Below are 19,050 nucleotides of genomic sequence, written 5' to 3'. Positions count from 1 at the left end.
GGCTAAGTGTCATCCCATGCACCAAAAGGTCGCCTATTTGATTACCAGTCAAGGTACATGCCCAGGTTGCCTGTTCAATCCCCAGTAGAAAGCATGCAGGAGGCAGCTGATTGATGTTTCTCTCTTGTTGATGTTTTTCTCTCTCTCTCTTTCTCAAATTAATAAAAACATATTAAAAAAAATTATAGATTATATATCTACTAGAGACCTGGGTGCACAGGATTCATGCACTGGTGGGGGGCGTGGCCTGTGGGGATAGGCCCACTGTGGGAGCACTGCTCATCCCCAAGTGACTGTGGACCCACCTTTAAGCAGCTCCTGTATTGAGTGTCTGCCCCCTGTTGGTCAGTGTATGTCATAGTGACATACACTGGCCATTCCGCCCTTTGGTCACTGGGCTTTTATTATATATTGCCTCATCAAGCCTGTTATGCACTATACATCATAGACATGTAATAAATTTTTAGCAATTTAATGGAAATATAAAAGCTAAACATCATATATCACATATATTACCCTAATATCCCATAGTGACTTATCCTCTATACAACTTAAGTCAGGTCTAACAAAAAAAACAAAAAAAAAAAATGATTTTTTTTTTCTAAAAAGTAGCTTATCCTGCCATCAATTAAATGCTTAAATCAACCTTTTATTTTAATTTTTTATGTGTATGTTAGGACAAAAGAATAAATTACTTATTTGGCATGAAAGGTGTATGTCAGATAAAAGTGACAATCAACCCTAGAAAGCAGAAGAGGACATACAGTGGACCATGAACTATAAAGTTTCTGTAGGAAGCAATTTCCCTCCCCCGCCCCCACCCCCCCGGAGAATTCTGGGAAATGGAGCAGAGCAGTCCTAAGAGCCCCCTTTGGTCATCTCCCAGTTAAGGCTCTGACCTGTGGTACAGTCGCTCACTGGAAATTGAACATACAATAGTCCCATCACCATTTATTAGTTTGCTTAACCTGAGTGGGCAAGGCCCTCTTTTTATTTTTTTAAAAGGGAATAATTTAAAACAGATTTAAAAAATAATAATGTATGCTATTAATTCTGTTCTTCTATGGGTTCCAGGTTATTGGAAAATTCTAACATTGTTACCAGCTCCTATTTCTCCCCTAACCTAGTTCTTAAGTGCTTTCTGGTGCGAGACAGAATTGAGGCCAGCAGCGTGGGCTGAAGAAACTGAAAGGCTCATCAAAATCCTGACACAAGAACACTGATGTCTGCAGACGGAGGGACGGGAACCAACTGCCTGAGCCCCCGCTGAAAGGCCTGCCCCTGACACACTTTAAAGTTTATTGTGAGCAAACATCTCTTATTAAATGTAAACAGCATCTCACTGGAGGTCAGAGACTTGCTGCTACAGCATATCCCAAGGTAATACCACTTTAAGCTCCACATAAACTCTTAAGCAGTTTCTATCCTAAAACCTGACCGTAGGTGGTACAGTTTTTTACGATATGTTATAATAGTGCAATAAATCTGTTAGCTTAAAATCGAATCTCCGTGGCCTTTTAGAGAAATCATCATTAAATGCAGGGTCCTGTTAATGATGCCATCGAAGTGAAATTGTTTAATCTGCTGAGGGGGTGAAAGGTCACCAAATGAATTTTTTATAATACATCAACTTGACACGCAATAGGGAAAACTGTAATAGATAAAAGCAAAAGAAAAGGGCACTGTCTTCTTCTGATAGGTCAATAGCAGCCAAGAGAGTCACTCATCCACTTTCCTTTCACGATGGGGCTCCTTTTGCATTTAATATGGACACCCAATTAATACCTCGGCACCACAGACAACCTCATTTTAGGTGACTTATAGCAATTTCTCCCCCTTCCCTGAAATGAAAGTGATCACAATACATCATAGCATTGTGCGAATTAACGTTAATTGATTCAAGTTACCAAGCAATGATGGGCTACTTATATAATCTAGGCGTTATTGGGTGCTAGAAGGGATGGAGGGAAGATTAGATTCCAGTGTCCGTTGCTGTGACGACGGGAGTCACCTGACACCTTGTTAGACAGTTGTAAGGTTCTATTGCTGGCCCCAGTGGGGTCGTCAGTAAACTGGAGTGATGTCCAAACATCATTATACGCTGCTCCGATATTAAAGCAAAGGGATTAGCAACTTATTGCAAGCAACCTGGATTTGTCATTGTGCTGTCCTTATCCAATTTCCAACCACTAATGTGACTGTAGCCTGCGGGCAGAAAGACCTACAGCCAAACTTTAAAAAATGGGGGAGGAAAGTTCCCTCCAATCCTCCCAGTTCTAACCACTAGTTAACAGCTTCCAATACCCAGTCAAGTATGTGAAAAAATCCCCCCACCCCTTTCAAGGCTAAGTGTCAACTAAAAGAAGGATAAAGAGAATTCAGAAATTTCCCAGTTCAGAAATCGCCACTATGCACTTCAACCCTTGCCTTTTAATTTGCCAGATCCAAACTGCTAACCCTCTAAAGGGGTAGATGCAGGGGACTATTTATATTTGCATGACAAATCCAATAAACAAATAAACAAATAAATCCTATTGGTAAAGGCTGGCTCTGGGTGGGAGAGGGGGATAGAGATACTTCCTCACTCCCTTTGCTTCTTCAACATTACTAAATCAGGTTCTTAAAAAAGAGCCCAATGTTTCAATGAAATGTGTCAGGGTGTCCTGAGCATTTTCCATCATTTATTAAATCATGCCACTAAAACCCCCATATAATTGAAAATTTATGAATTGTTTATCTATGGAATTTTTTATTAAATATTTTTGGACCACAATTGACCACGGTTAATTGAAACCTCAGAAAGCAAAACCATGAATAAGAGAGGACTACCATATTTTATAATCCTATGTTTCCTATCAAACCCAGGCAGATGCCCTTAGCTGCTGTGACCCTAGAGAGAAGAAATGCTTTATGATCCCAGTGTTTCCTTCCTGCATGATAGCATAATATTTCCAGACCTGGCACATTGCAAGCACCCAGTACATATAACTATAGTAACCCTTAGACAGATCAATACCCACCATGCACTACTTCTGCTCTTAGGTCTTCAAGTGCTTCTGGAAAGCCACCACCTGTCTTGGCCTGGCAAACTTCAAGTTTTGGCACACTCCTCAGGTGGTGTGCTTACTGCTATGCTCTAAATAGGGGTGTCGAACTCAATCAGAGAAGGGGCCAAAATCTAAAATCCAGCCTAAATCGCGTGCCGAATGGTTTACCGAACAGTCATAAACTGTGATAGTGATGGAAACGCAGCGGAGTGCAGTGATGACAGCGCGGTGCGGGCCACATTGCAAGGCCTGGCGGGACGGATTTGGCCCGAGGGCCTTGTGTTTGACACATGTGCTCTAACACTTATTATTAAACTCTTGAGGGTTTTTGGAATTATTCAATTCAAGTAGAGATTTGAGATTTGAGTAACCTAGGTGTAGGTTGCAGTGTGCCAGGGGTAGGTACAGGCACAGAGTAAACACAGCATATCTTCCCACAAGGTCAAATCAAAGGTCAAAACCTATGTGTTTTAGTTAGTAATTTAAAATAATATTTTAGAATAAATCCAGCATAAATATCTGAAATAATGGAAACTCTGAACACATTTTTAAGATCACGCACAATATTTTTAAAATTTTCAACTTATATTGGGGTGCTGTAGCAATCAAATTCAGACAAGAAAAATGAATCACTCAAAATTTTTCTGATGAATGGGATTTAATACAAGATATTGGTTGCACGAGCGTTATTAGAATGGCGTAGAAGCCAAGCAGGTTACATTTCAATATTTTCAATTAGTACTAATGATCATTTATTGCACATGGCATTGTGCTTCAGTACTCTTGGGAATGTAATAGTAAGTTTAAGTTCTGAATGCCAAATAAATATTATAAAGATAAAAATGTACTCAAGCCAATTTTACAGAAATTAATGGTTAAGCAATAATACTGAATCAGGATATTTTTGTAATAGATATAGAATAATGAGATTTCATACAACATTCTTATTAAATAGTTGCATAAATGTGTTTTTTGCCTACCCATTAATTTTAAAATCTCTAAATTTTCATATGAGCCATATTATTTTTTGGACATAATAGCAGTTCAATTAATGTTTGTGTAATATAAAACATTAAGCTTTCATAAGTATTTGTTATAGTTACCTACAACTTCACCATCTGTACCAATAAATATAATTTGCTTGATTTTAAGGTAGTGTGGTTTGGTTTTGGAATTAGAAGTACATGTGTATGTGGGTAGGAAACTGCTGGATACAGGTACATTAACAGCAGCAATAGATTACAATTAACATCGCATTTATAAGAAAAGTAGCAGAAAATAATATGCAGAAGTAGAGTCAAACATTTAGTGATCCAGGACCATTTAGTATAAGAACAATGATCCCTAAGGGCATCACTGCAGAAACAGAGCTATAGAATAAATGATAGCTTTGATAATGGCCATGAATCATCAATAAAAATGTGAATGATATACATTATTTTCCATTTATTAAGGCTGGATAATGTTTTTTTTCAAATTTAAGAGATTAAAGTTTTTAAAAAATATATTGATAAAAGAACCAATTTTTAATTAAATGGAAATCTTGCTTACACAGAGCATCTCATTTTTCCACAAAGTCACATATATGAAATACCATTATGACAATTTTGCCATCCACCTAACTTAACAAAGTGGTGAACAGAAGAAATGCTGCAAAACATTCTTTGACAATGAAGCCATGGTTTTGCCATGAAGGAGGAAAGAGACAAGCAGGCCAGTATAACAATCTCTTCCTGGACGAGAATTCTGCCAGTCCTGGGAAGAATATCCTGCCCTATTGAAAGAAAGATTTTGCTTTTGCAAACTCCAAATAGCTATTTCCTATACAGAAGGTGCCCAGGGAGCCTAGAGAAGATGCTAAAGGAGAATGAGTGCCAAAAGACTCGTCTCACCGATGGTCTCTCCTAGTTTTCTTCTCTGTCTCCACTCAGTTTCATAGCTTGCTCCTTACGCAGAACAAGGGAACTTAAAAGGCTATTCACATGATAGGTATAAAAACATGCAGGTACATACTCCCATAATGCCATGCTCTTCCTCAGTATGTCTGATTTCAGGGCCCAAAGTTTGTGGCAATGTCATAGAGAAGGAACTTTGTGTGATAGGGCATATTCATATTCTACTGCTGCATAACAGATTACACAAATTTGGTGCCCTAAAATTACACAAATGTATTATCTCTAGGTTGTGGGTTAAGAGACCAGACAGGCTTGATTAAATTCAATGCTTTGGTGGAATCTTTGGGGAAGAATCCACTTCTGAATGCATTCAGATCGTTGTAGAGTTTATTTCCTTGTAATTATAGACTTGAGTTCCCTATTTCCTTGCTGGCTGTTACCCAATACTTCCTATTCATGGAGCCCACCTTATTTTTCTTGTGTGTTCCCTTCCATCTCTAAAGTAGCGACCCTTCAAGTCCTCTCACACTGTGACTTTCTCTGCCTTCTTATTTGCCACAGCAGGAAAAAGGGCTCACGTGATCCTATTCATAGGTTCCTGGGATCAATGGGAGGTCACTTTAGAAATTCTCCCAACCACTAATAGCTTTGGCATTTCAAAAGCTAAACTTCCACTAAAAAATAAATGTATTTCATTTTACAATATGACAAAGAATATTTTTTAATGAAGCAGTAGAAGGGGGAGAATAGAAAGAAGGTAAAGAAATTTGAGAGCCAAAATCAAGTTGCTACCGAAAGAAAGAGAAGCAGTATAAAATGTATCCTTCCAGAATTTCAGATAAAAGACAAAATATAGAACTAAGACCCCTAAGGGGAAACCCTAGTTTAAAAAAAAAGCAGATTGAATATATCGAATAGGTATATCTCTGTTCCCACTACTTCACTGAAATTATTTAAAATAACAAAATAAAACAATAAAAATAGTGTAAGTCAAAAAGGATAAAGGAGCCAGGAGGAAACTAAGAAACTCACAACAGAGGCCAAATAAGTTTTGAAAGATGGGAAACAGGTTCATGAAACTTACCAAGCCAAGGGAGGATGCTTAAGTCCAGATGCCTCTAGATAAACACCTGGGGAGCCCAATTCTTTGCATTACTTTAATTAAAAAGTAGATAGCTTCCCATTTCTTCCCACAAAGCAGACATTGGTAGCTTTCAGGAAATAGTCCTTTTGAAAAGTACTGTAGATATTTGATATGGCCTCAAACTGTTGAAATGCACAAATTCCATTAACAATAGTGCTTGGTGCTTTTTCACTGAGAGCCCTGTGTCCCTAGAGTCCAAGGCCTAGACTAATTTCTGCTGTCTCAAGGTCAATTCATTAGGTTGTTAATATATGATCAAAGCTGAAAGAACAGTGCTGGCCTTGGGGCCTCAGAGGGCTTCAGGGTTGTTTACCATATTGTGCAATTCTTAGGACCACGGGAAACCTTGCTAATTCTCACTCAATCCCTTAGGATGAAGCATTTCTCATTCTGCATATATTTATTCAGGTATTCTTAAGAAGCAGCCTATCCTTATCTTCATATTATTTGCTTCTTAGCCTTATGTCTAAATTTTAAGAAACTTTTTCTTAAAACTAGAGGAATAGAGAGAAATGGGGGACATAATACACCCCCACAGAAAATTGATGCAATAATATACATAGTTTATTATTAAATCAGAAATATATGAGTCAAAATGAAAACACAGTGGCTACAAGAGATTGTGAGCAATAGAGGCAATCTTTTTCTGAAGCCATCTCATGTCCTTATGATAAAATGATGTCCACATACATATGTGCATGATCCTAAACTTGTTCTCAGTCTGCTCTCTTTGCTGGGTTTCCTCTGTTATACTTCCATTGCTTCTACTCTTTGACATTTCCCTCCTTCTAGTAAAAAGCTAAATATTCACTGAGACTTTTAAAAATATATAATATAAAAATCAGTCATTGTTAAATGTCAACCTATTAGAAAAGCTCAGTACTGTAAAATCTAAATAAAATTTAGCATTGGACTAGCTCTTTTTCTTTCTAGTCACTCATATATCTAATACACTAAAAGAACTGAGAGGGATCTAAATGAAATTGGGCTAAAGGAAAGAAACCATATTTAGACATAAGCTAGTATGCACTAGAATACTTTTTTAAGATTCATGATTCTTATTATGTATAATATCATAATAATATCAGTAACATATTGAAGGGTTGGTGGTTGGTAAAACTATTTAAGATTTAATGGATTTTGTACAATCATGCAACCAGAAGCATGCTTCAATTCTAAGCCAACAGTTCCCCAACTCTTCAAATCAACCAGATTCCAGAAAAATGTGCTTGAGTTTTCTTTTTATATCTTCCATACATATAAACGTACTGTAGGAAAGAGGAACACCCATCTCCATTGTAAAGACATAACATATAATACAAAATCATTTGCTAAGCTTTGGTATAAATATACTGCTCTGTGTATAAAAAGGCAATCAATATATTATTTGAATATGCCTCAGATATAAAGATATTACTTTTTGCTTTTTACTTTAGAATAACTTGCACATTCATTGGAGAGATTATACAGGAGTAACTAATATTTATTAGCACTACCACATATAAGATACAAAAGCAGCAACAGCAGCATAATCTAAAAGAATATGAATGCTCTAATATGTCACTAGTAATATAGCTCGAAATCTGAATAAGCTTCCTATTTCAGGGACCCAATATCAGCTCAACATGTGCATGGGTTTGAGCTTATATTTCCAGTGGCAGGACAAGTTTATAGGGACTAACCATCCTGCTCATGGTGAGTCCTCCACAGCCATGCAGCAGGCATTTGTGAGGTGGTTAGCTTTATATATGTTTTCTAAGCATTATGCCAAGTTCATATTGTCTCTAAGGCTGGTTCTTTTGTATCAGCTAAAAAATGGAGCTTCGGACTCCAACAGTCTTGACCTCATGGCAGATGCTGTAGATGAATTTGGGCTTCATTCCTTTGCTAATGTAGTCTATAAAATTGAGAGTAATGTACCCCTGCCTTTCCTTACCATATTCTTCATAGACTTCAGTTACTGCGCTCAGGAAAACATTTTGATAAATTTACTTCTGAAATGTGTATTGAATGGAAATCTAGTGGATAACTTCAAAATACAAGCTTATGGAATCAGAACAACACAGCATAAAGTATATTACAGATCCTACACAGGCCAGTGCCAAGAACATCATTCTTTGGCATCATTGATGCTCCTGCCTCACACAATTTGACAAAGGTGTCCTTTGAGAACTTTATAATCTAGATTAAATAAAGCCCAATTAGGGTCATAGCTTCAGCCTCGTAAATTCCTGATCATCACTCCAACATTTTCCAAAGTATAAATATTTCCCCAGTACCTATAGGCAAAATTATTATCATCTCCCTCCCTCAGGACTGAAGTTTTAGCTCATAACTCTATGGAAAGGTGATAGTCCTGTTTTTGTTCATATCTATTTCACCTTAGCCACCCCACGATCTAGCCTATTGCTTAAATTCATTACACCAATAAATGATCAAATGAAGTGAAAACAAATGGCTTTAGAAAAATCTCTTCCTATGTGTTTTTCACTTTAAAGTACCAAAATATAATATCTTCGACTACCTAGGCCAGGGAATAGAGTAATCATAAATATATAGATAGATTTCATAGAGAATTTTTAAATTGAGAATTTAAGTCTACAAATGGCTCTTTATGTTTTTATTCTTACCCAAAGAAACAGAAAGATGACATAATTCAGTATAAATTGACATGTACAATATTCACCCAAGAAATCAGCCCTAATTTGAGTTATTATAATTAATACTTACCCATAGCCAATGACTCCCCCTGAGTGAGTCACCAGTAAGGCTCCAATAGTCATATTCAGCATACTCTCTAGTACTCCAGTCTGTTGAGCGGTGATAACCTGGTGAGCCAAATTCTGTAATTTGTCGCTAGATAAGGATGGAATCAGTCCAGTGCTCCTTACTGTTGGCAAATCACCAATTTCAATGACCATCACTTTTGACATAGTTTCCATGGTGATTGGTGGGGGGACCCTGTATGAGTTCATTTCCATCATGAGAGGTCTACGTTGACCAGCTCTATAATAACTGGTACAAGGTACAGTTGGGCAATTGCGCTTTCTTTTTGCTCTACGGTCAGCAATGGCCTTTAAGGTTGCTTCATTGCCAGGCATTTCATAAATAAATCTAATTTGGTCTTGGCTAATCTGGAAGAATTCAGTTAGTCTTTCAAGGGTCACCATTTCCCAGCCTTTTTCTAGGACTGAAAACAGCACAGTGAAGGCCAAATGAATGGAAACACCTGAGCGTATTTCAACATGCTCCTCTCCTTGTAGAACAACATACAAGAGGTTATCCATGATGCTGAAATAGTTGGAACCAATAGACTCATCCAACAATGAGGAAGTTGATTGAACCAGAATAGGTGGGATGAAACTTTCCCCTAAGAAAACATGGGGGCTCTGGAGTTCATGATAGAATATAGCCAACAGAAGTTTGGAGGTACTTTGGTTCCCCAACAGGAAAAAACGCAAAACATGAGGAGTCTGATCCACAAAGCAGACCTTGGTGATTTCCCTGGTGGGTAAAATGGAATAGAAAGTAGATACAGACCCTGAAGTAGAGCAGAACTTATTGGCATTTGCTCTACTGAAGATGTCAACAAAACCACTAGTCACAGAAACAATAGGATATAACTTCCTCATTGTGAAAGTGGCATTAACAATGTTAAGAATTAAGATCACTTGGTCAGTCTGTTTGCAGATGTAGCCTTGTATCAGGGATCGGTATGTGCATTTCTGTTCTTCTCTAAATGTACCTATAAAATAAAGGAAAATAAACAAGTGACATAGGAACCACAATTGCTCAAAGATGATTTGCAAAATCCTACACATTCATCATCATCTGTAACCACATGAAACAATTTTTGAACACTTCAGTATGCTAAATACAGAGAATGCAAAGAAATCTTGGACAAAATTAAATCACAGTTATTTAATGCAACTTAAATGTGTACGTTATTAATAAATGTAAAGTTAATACTCGCTGTAATTGCTAAGTGTAAAAACAGTGAATACATAAAGTAATTAAGAAAACGGGAATGATCACTAAGGTCTCCATAGTGAAAAACAAAAATAAAACAAACAGGAGAGAATAGAGTAATATTTAAGTCAATGGGTAAAGAAACTGGAACAGAAAATGTATGGCGATATATTAAAAATGAAGAGAGATATTCTGACTAAATTGTGAAAGAGTTTGGATATCAAACTACATAATTTTCTCATAATTTATTTTTCTGTAAATGAAGAGTAAAGAAATACCAGAAGAGAGAAAAAGTAATAATTTGGGCAGAGTTGGGGATAGTCAGGGATAATTAAAACATTTAAAGAAACAGCATTATCCATTATCCCACCATTCCTAATCTTCCTGTCTATGAACCTAGAATAGTTCTTGTTCTGAATCCAGAGATAAATCTTCCAGCAAAGAATTCCTTTAATTTAAAGTCTATATTAACAAAATTGTCTTCTAGATTTTTGTACTTGCCTTATTACAAGTTCATCAAAGTTGCCTAAGTACGGCAACAAATAAAAACTCAAATTATTACTAATGAAGGATTTACTAAATACGAGCATGATCTCTATTCTTATATCCTTCTTCCCACATGATACAATTAGAAATTTATGCCAAAGCTGCCTCTATATCAATAAATTTAATTACCAAAAAGTGGCTGTAAAAGTAGGGTACATGGTTTACTTGTGTCTCACACAACTAGCAACAGTAGTCAAAATTATAAGGGAAATTGTTAAATACTTTAAACTAAATGGTAATAAAATTTTAGCATATCAAAATGTGTGGGATGCAGTAAAACAGTATTTTGAAGGAAATTTGTAACATTAAATTCTTATATTACAAAAGAGTTGTCTAAAAATAATTTCCTATTCCATTATCCTAAATGCTTTTTTAAAAATAACAAAGCAAACCAACAGAAGTAATGATAAAGTAAATAATAAATATAAAAGCAGAAATCAGTGAAATAGAAAAGAAATAAACAAAATCAGAATGTGAGCAAAGCTAAAACTTGTTTCTTAGAAAATATCTCCAAACTGAATAACCCTTCACTAGATTGCTCAAGACAAAAAGAGAACAGAAAACACCATTCTAAGAATTAAAGGATTAATATTACAGACCCTGTGGATGAAGGGTCTGTAACCCAACAAATTCAACAATTTAGATGAAATAGAAAGATGTCTTGAAAACTGACATAAAACACAAAATTTGAATTTTTTTGTCTCTTAAAAAAATAAAATTCACTAAATTGAAATATAAATTATTATTAATTAAACACATAAACACCATAAGCATAAAGTCTAATGAAAAGTAATATTATTAATTAATTATCCAACACACCTCTGTATTACTTTTTTTTATAGCTTTGTTGCACACTTTTGTGGATCTGCTATATCTGACAACAATTTTGTAATATTTTCTATAGGGATAATAGAAAGATAATTCAGTCATTTCTTTAATGTGGATGATTTATATTGTTGTTGTTTTTATCACAATAGTTTAGAAGAGTTCCTTGCAGCTTCATAACCCATAACTGATTGTGGTAATATATAAATGTTTAAAATTGTTGTCAAATACGGAAAATTTCCTAGAAAGGTTTTCTCATGTATGAACTATAATATTTGAATAAATTTGCACAGAGTAATTTTTATGACACTGTCACTTAAAACATACTTCTCTTTCACTTCTCATGTTTTTCTAAGTCCTTAGGATTCATTCACATCACAGTGTGACCTAGGGTCTTGTTCCTGTGTGTTATAGCATCGTAAGTTGACAAGGGTGGCTAGTAAGAACTTTACAGAGATGTGATTGTGAACCACAAAAACCACATTCTATTAAACTTACATCAAATGAATATCCTACTCAATTTCCCTTAGCTGAGTGCTTGTGGCTACTCCACTGCCACCTAACTGCCTAGTACTATGATGGAGAATTTAGAGTGTAAAGAGTATTAAGATTATCAGCAACTGCTATTAATTATTTAATTTTATAGATAAATTTGGAATCCAGACGTTCCTTAGAAGAAATTAATTTTTGTCTTTCCAGAATTTTATTGATGACTAAGAGATAGGGTGGTTTATCAGTATCCTACCATCCACTTCCCTATTTTTTCTTCAGAGTTAAATCAATTCTACCATGTTAATTTTAACGTGAAGCAAAAATAAAGCACACCATGTAAGCAATAACTATACCCAATTAGTACCAGAGTTGCTAATTGGGTATAGTTATTAATTGAGGGAGAGAATATAAATTAACTAGTAAGAGAAGCTGTGGACACAGCCAGACAGGTATTGTAGATTACTCTCCCAGTCAAAGCAGACAGGGGCCACGGTGACAGTCCACTTGCCCTGACCAGTTTTGCTCAGTTAATAGAGCATCAGTCTGTGGACTGAAGGGTCCCAGGTTCGATTCCAGTCAAGGGCATGTACCTTGGTTGTGGGCACATCCCCAGTGGAGGAGGGGAGAGCACAAGAGAGCGCAAGATCAATGTTTCTCTCTCATCGATGTTTCTAACTCTCTGTCCCTCTCCCTTCCTTTCTGTAAAAAAAAAAAATTAATAAAATACATTAAATAGAGTCTATCTTTTCTTCCTCTAGATTTCTTTCCTTCCTGCTTTTCTCAGTTGGGAAAGGTTTTGTTTTGAGTAATGACTATCTTTCTCACTTGTTTTTCCCCTTTCTTTTCCCACTTCTCCAAATGGCTTTATCTGCCAGTCACAATTTTTGTGGTCTGCAATTCTGATCACTTTTAAATGAAACACACGCTGGCTTTGGTAATCATAATGTCATTTACAATTTACCACTAAACACGTTTATTCAGTTAGTAGCACACTGGAGAAAGAGAACTCCATATGAACTCACCGTGAAAAGCCTAATCTGATTATTTCCTCATGAAAATCCAGGCAGGGGTGCTTGTAAGAGGTACTGAGAGAAGAAGGGGGGGAAAGGGGGAGGAGGTGGGAAGAAAGCACAGTCTGACCACAGCTGACTTTCATAATCAATGTGAATAGATAAGTGACACAGCCTGTCAGGGGCAGCCGTCCAGTCACCCCAGGGCATTCCTCTCAAAAAAGGCAAGAGTGGACAGGACTTAATAAATGCTGGGAGACCAGCAAGTATTGGCTTGGCATATGCTATTGCATCCAAGATGGACAAGAACAGTGATAAAGTCCAGAAGCTGTTCTCTAAGTGGGGGAAATTAGATTAAGCAGGTTGTATTTGTGAGTCTACGTGTGCACATGGCACTTGCTTTGTGTATACTTTAACAGCCTAAAATAGCTTAGACATACAACATGCTCAGCCAGTCATTCCCTGGATTGGAAACCATAGACCTAAACACCAAGAAAGAGGCATGTTAGGAACCTCTGATGGAGGAGGAGAAAGAGGAGATGGTGTATGAGTGTGTACACATGTACACTCAAGTTGCTTCCAGGGTTCTAACACATATTAACTTCATGTCAATATTTGTCCTTCCTGTCGTGAAATGAGGATTTTCCACCTCATTTCACGTTTGAAAAGGAAATATGCCAAAGGGGTAGTCTTTGCTAGAAAAAAAAATTAAAAGAAAAGAAAATAGAAACAACTTCCATCCTTTATTTAGAAAAATGGATCACAAGTAAAGAAAAAAAAGTATTTTTAAAATTAATGTTTTGACTCAAAGGCACATAGAATCCTTCCATCTTCCCCTTTTCAACAAAAGGGGAAAACTTATATGTTTAAAATTGAATGAAACACATCAACATTAATGATTTTTTCCTCAAGGTTAACACCACCATTTCCTACAATATGTTTTTTAGCCATTTTGTGATGATTTCACAATTCATGGTACAGTGAAGTATAGAAGATTTTGACAAAAACAAAATATATAATCATTCTCTTATTTCCAAGAAATGAAATCATTTACAATTATTTTCTGTCAAGCAACATTTATACCTCATTATTTATAATTTAATAAATATAAATGGCCACAGATCTAATAAAGTGAAGACAGGTTGAATTTATCTTCATTTATATATCTTGTCATAGACCCTCAGGGTTTTTGAGGAGTGGAACTCCAAAATCTCAAAACTATGTTCCTAAAATACCTAAAGGAAGTAACTGGAATTTGGGGAAAATGTTAAAGAAAATATATTTTGGTTATATTAGAAATAGTGGAGAAACAGGTCTACTTTTATAGAATGGAGGATTCTAGCTAAAATTATGTTTTTTAACTTTAAAAATAAGGGCCATGCCTTATGTGTGTAAGGTGAAGGTAAATTGAGAGTGATGTTCTGATACATAATAGATTCAGTAGAGATGACAGAAAATACCACCTTGTTAATTTGGAGACTAGAATTATAGGTCTTTAAAGTCCATTGAATTACTTCAATATGGTAGTTCTAGTCATTATGAGAGAGATGAGGTACATATATTTGAACATATACCTATACACACATATAGTGGTATTATAGAAAATATAATTTGACAAACTTCAAGTTCATTTAGTTGAAAAACAACAGCATGGGTTAAAAGTTTAGGTTCTGGAGCTGCAAACTGAAGGCATTTCCAGGTTGGGTTTCCTAACTTGCTAGACCATGGCACTGAGGAGAATGGTCCCTACTGGCACCATTCTTACTGAGAAAGACAGCGCTCGAAAAGCTGGTGACTGATGTGGTGAGTAGCTCCCAACTTCTGAGACTTAAGAGAGGGTAGAGAAGAAATCACCGAGTGTGAAGACAGCTCAAAGGGACTGAAAATACCCACGAGACCCAGAATATACACATCTGCAGGCCTAACGGGGCTGATGGACTTCAGTAGCAACAGGTTAGAGAACCTGTCCCAACCTTATGAACAATCTCACCAAGGTTCTTGTACTTGGGTCTGTTTTCCAAGAGATATTATATTTTGCAAAGATAATGATGGAATACATTTCCCAACTAATCTGAGAAAAATGAAAACCACGTAAGATCACGGACTACAAGAGACAAAGATGTCTGTAAGGCCATAAGTTCTCTGGGTGGGTATTTTAAAATACTTTTTCCCTTTTCATAAAAGTGTTACTTTGAGGGGGGGAAATGATCAGGAGATGAAAATAAGTGATAAAATGGCAAAGGATTCGTGGGGAGTAGGGTCAGATATGGATCAAAAAAACCCTTCTGAATAAACCATTTTTTCCATTTTTTAATTAAAAAAATTACTGTTATTGGTGAGAACCCATTCATCTATTGTATAAAAGTCCACCAGTGAAAATTCCAGAAGATCATTTTGTATTCTTTTACTATATTTTCTTGAAATAAGTGGCTTAGAAAGTGTTTTTATATTGTTGTCCTTCTGTTGCATTATGATGTGACCTGCAAACATCAGTGGCTATGGTCTCAATTGTGTTTTATTCTGCGAATACTACCTTGAAAACAGCTAAAGCAAATGCAAGCTCAGGAAGTATAGCTTAGGGGGTGAGAGATCAAGTTTTCGAGTCACAGGAATTTGCATTGTATCCTGGCTCTGCCACCTTCTAGCTGTAAAACCACAGGCAAGTTTTGTATCCTCTCTTTGACTAGTCACAGGACTAACTAGTCCCCAATTCATAGGCTGAAGAACAAGATTAAATGAGATGATGTATATGCAGAGTTGAGAGCAAACATATGCTAATAAATATAAGCTGATATGTTCACCATAATCAAGAAAGGATAATTTTTTAGAATACTTCACACTCCCCTTTTGCCTTTTTTGGCATTATCCCCATCTATAACTAATAATATTTGCCTTGGAGTCAGAAACAGCATCTGTAAGCATTGCAAACAGTCATAGTGAACAGTGTTGAAAGAAGCAGGCTACAGGTGAAGGAAATTCTAACATGTGAACATAAGACCTCTGTTTTGTTTTTAAATACTGGGAAGAAATACAATACATATATACATACATACATACACATATGCATGCATACATACGCCTGTGTATCAGAACACTTATATTTTCCACAAATACATGAATATTCAAAATGACTTCCCTTTTCATCTAATCTTCACTTTTCCCTTTATTCCTTTTGTAATACTCTCCATGCCTACCATACTCTTCCCACCCTCCTACTTCTTTTTCACAAGCAAACCTTGCCTGCCAGGTTGAAAGAAAGTGAGGTTCATGGCTCAGATTAAAGGCATGGGCAGCCAACAGCATTCCTTACAAATACAATTCGGTTCACTCTTTCCCCAGAATGATAAACTGATCCCTTCCCCGGCCCTCGGTTTGAAGCTGCAGCAGTAATTCTGTTGGATGCCAAAACGAAAATGAATGTGCCTGTGCCATGCCCAGCTCTGAGCTGCGGCTGTAATGAGATTTGAATGGGAAGCCCCGGACACAATAAATCTACGCCATATGTGACCGTTTCCTGTGTCAGTTCCTTTCTCATAACCAGTGGAGACTTTTTTTCCCCTCTCATGACCCCACACCATGACTCTGAAATCTTTCATGGCTGCTTATGGGCCTCGGGCTTTTTACAGCAGTTGTATAAATAAATGAATTTGACAGCAAACATCATAACAGTTAGCAGTAATGTGTGTTTGCCACAAGTGCCTATACGACTCACTGGAGAAATGGCAGAGGAAACAGCTTGTTTTGTTACCTAAACAAAAGTAGTTTCGTTTGACAAGTGGTGAAAGAATTAGTCAAATAAACTTGAAATCCACTAGGACTATTTTTGCCAAGTTTCCCTGCCAGTGAAATGTTCCCAGCTCCTTAATGCCCATGACTCACGAGAGATAAATTTCCCCTTTTTATTCTGAGATAAAGATCTGGGCTGGGAATATAAAACCTTTGACTGACATTTTATATTAATCTTCCTTTCAAGGCAGTGCTGTCCTGCATGGGAACTCTGATACAGCAAAGTGTTTCCAACGGAGCTGGTGGCAGACAAGCCCCAAAGGGCAGTTCAGGTGGGAAGGAGGGGAGGTGACTAGAATCACCCAACTCACTGGTTACCTGTTGAAAACAAATGGAAGCTTATGAGTGCTTCCTTTTCCTTCACATTTTATTTAACTCAAGAAAGGAAAATCTCTACACCAGTTACTAAAAGAGAGGGAATTAACATTATTCCCATATCTCCATAGTCCCAGGGAAAATGAAGTTAAGTTGCTTATATTTGGTGAATTTATGGTTGATTTTACATAAGAAAAAAAGAGCACACTTTTTACTTGATTATATAATTTGGTTGCTTTGTAAGTCTTTACATATTTCTGTTCCTCCTCTGGCATTTCAATGCCAATCCCACTGTCCAGGCTGGGAATGATGTTATAGCACAGTGGTTATTCTAATGAACCAGTTATTTACATGGACTCTGGTGCAAAGTGTGTAGGTTCAAATGCTGGTTCTGCTAGTTACTCTATGATCTTAGGCAAGTAACTTAACTTTACTGTGCCTCAGTTTCCTCCTTCTCAAAGTGGAAAGAAAAATGGTATGGTATCAAGTTCATAAGGTGGCTATAATAATGAAATGTATTTTGAAAGGCTCTGAACAGGGCCTGGGACATAACAAGTGTTATTAGTATTATGCCAAACACAGAAACTTAGGTAACTGTCTCTTTAGAAACAATAGAGCACTTCTCTATGATAGCTTGATTTTGGCAACTATGATAATCTGTGAAATGAAATTAAAATGTTTGAGGAAAAACCATAATAGCACCTTCATTTAACCCAATTACAATGAATTTCGAGGTATAGTACAGCACTACTTTAAATAAAAATATCATCTGTACCTTGAACATAGCCCTAACTGGTTTGTCTCAGTGGATAGAACATTGGCCTGCGGACTGAAAGGTCCCAGGTTTGATTCTGGTCAAGGGCATGTACCTTGGTTGTGAGCATATCCCCAGTAGGAGGTGTGCATGAGGCAGCTGGAAAATAGTTTTTTTGGGTGTAGTCATTTCCACTCTTTATACCTTGGTATTCTTTGTCATGGTTGAGCAATCATTGAATCTTTTCATATTCAACAGAAATGAAATTGATTTGGGGGAATGAAAGTTGAAAGCTATCACCAAATAATGGCTCTTAGTCCAGGTACATGTTTTGTTCTCTGTTTTTATCTTTTTCAACTTAATTATAGGCACACCTTGTTTTATTGAGCTCCACTTTATCGCACTTCATAAATGTTGCTTTTTTTTTTTTTTTTTTTTTTTTTTTTTTTTAACAAATTGAAGGCAAGACCCTCCACCAGCAAAAAGATTACAACTTGTTTTATTGCGATGGTCTGGAATGAACCTGCAATATCTCTGAGGTATACCTGTATTAAAGTGGTTCACTAAAGTGCTTTGTTTGTATAACATACAAGAAAGTACCTTAAAACTTTAGAAGGTCTGAATTATAATCAATGTGAACAGATATCTCCAATTGATAGACAGCCTATTACCTAGATAACATATTCCTAGTGTCTCTCTTTTAACTAACCAATAAATACACGCAAACCTGCGTTTCTCTAAATATTTACTTATATGGAGAAAATTAGAGTGAGAATAAATTGACTAAGTTATGCTCTTAGAGCTGTAGTAATAAAACTTGAAAAAGGTGTGCCAACTGAAGGTAGGGAACAATATGACTTTATAAAACATTGATGATTCAGGAGTGGGCAAAATGGGGTTGGCTGTAATTAGAGGGAGGGGTGGGATTTGCTAGAAAGCGATATAAATGGAGTGCCACAATCCTATGGTAAACAGGTTTAAATGATACTCTGTTTATAGTAAAATGAACTGAAAACCCTATTTTGTCATTGCTTCCAGCTGCACAACTACATCTAGGGAACTTCTCAAATTGGTCTGTGAGAAAATGATTGTGTCCCTTAGGCAATTTCACTATTGAGAAATGTCATCTGACAATATATGCTCTCCTTGCTACTTCCAAATCCTTCCCCCAGATCTGTCCTGTCTCAGGACTCCCAAAGGTGGAGATTTCAAGAGGTAAATAACTCCAGCTATTCACACCTGATACGGTTCCAAGACCAACACACAG

General features: G+C 36.5%; 1 protein-coding gene across 1 annotated transcript in view; it reads right to left on the bottom strand.

Moving 5' to 3' along the window:
• PKHD1 (PKHD1 ciliary IPT domain containing fibrocystin/polyductin) overlaps nucleotides 1-19,050 on the bottom strand; it is a 385,065-nt gene that overhangs the window by 31,323 nt on the left and 334,692 nt on the right. Inside the window, exon 61 of the mRNA XM_036415099.2 lies at nucleotides 8,817-9,831. Within this exon, the coding sequence (XP_036270992.1) occupies nucleotides 8,817-9,831 (1,015 nt within the window). The remainder of the gene's footprint in view (nucleotides 1-8,816; nucleotides 9,832-19,050) is intronic.

Source organism: Pipistrellus kuhlii, unplaced genomic scaffold (assembly GCF_014108245.1).
Source record: "Pipistrellus kuhlii isolate mPipKuh1 unplaced genomic scaffold, mPipKuh1.p scaffold_m20_p_5, whole genome shotgun sequence".
Classification (NCBI taxonomy): Eukaryota; Metazoa; Chordata; class Mammalia; order Chiroptera; family Vespertilionidae; genus Pipistrellus; species Pipistrellus kuhlii.
The sequence above is the reverse complement of the archived record's forward strand: the minus strand, read 5'-3'. Positions and strand labels throughout refer to the sequence as shown.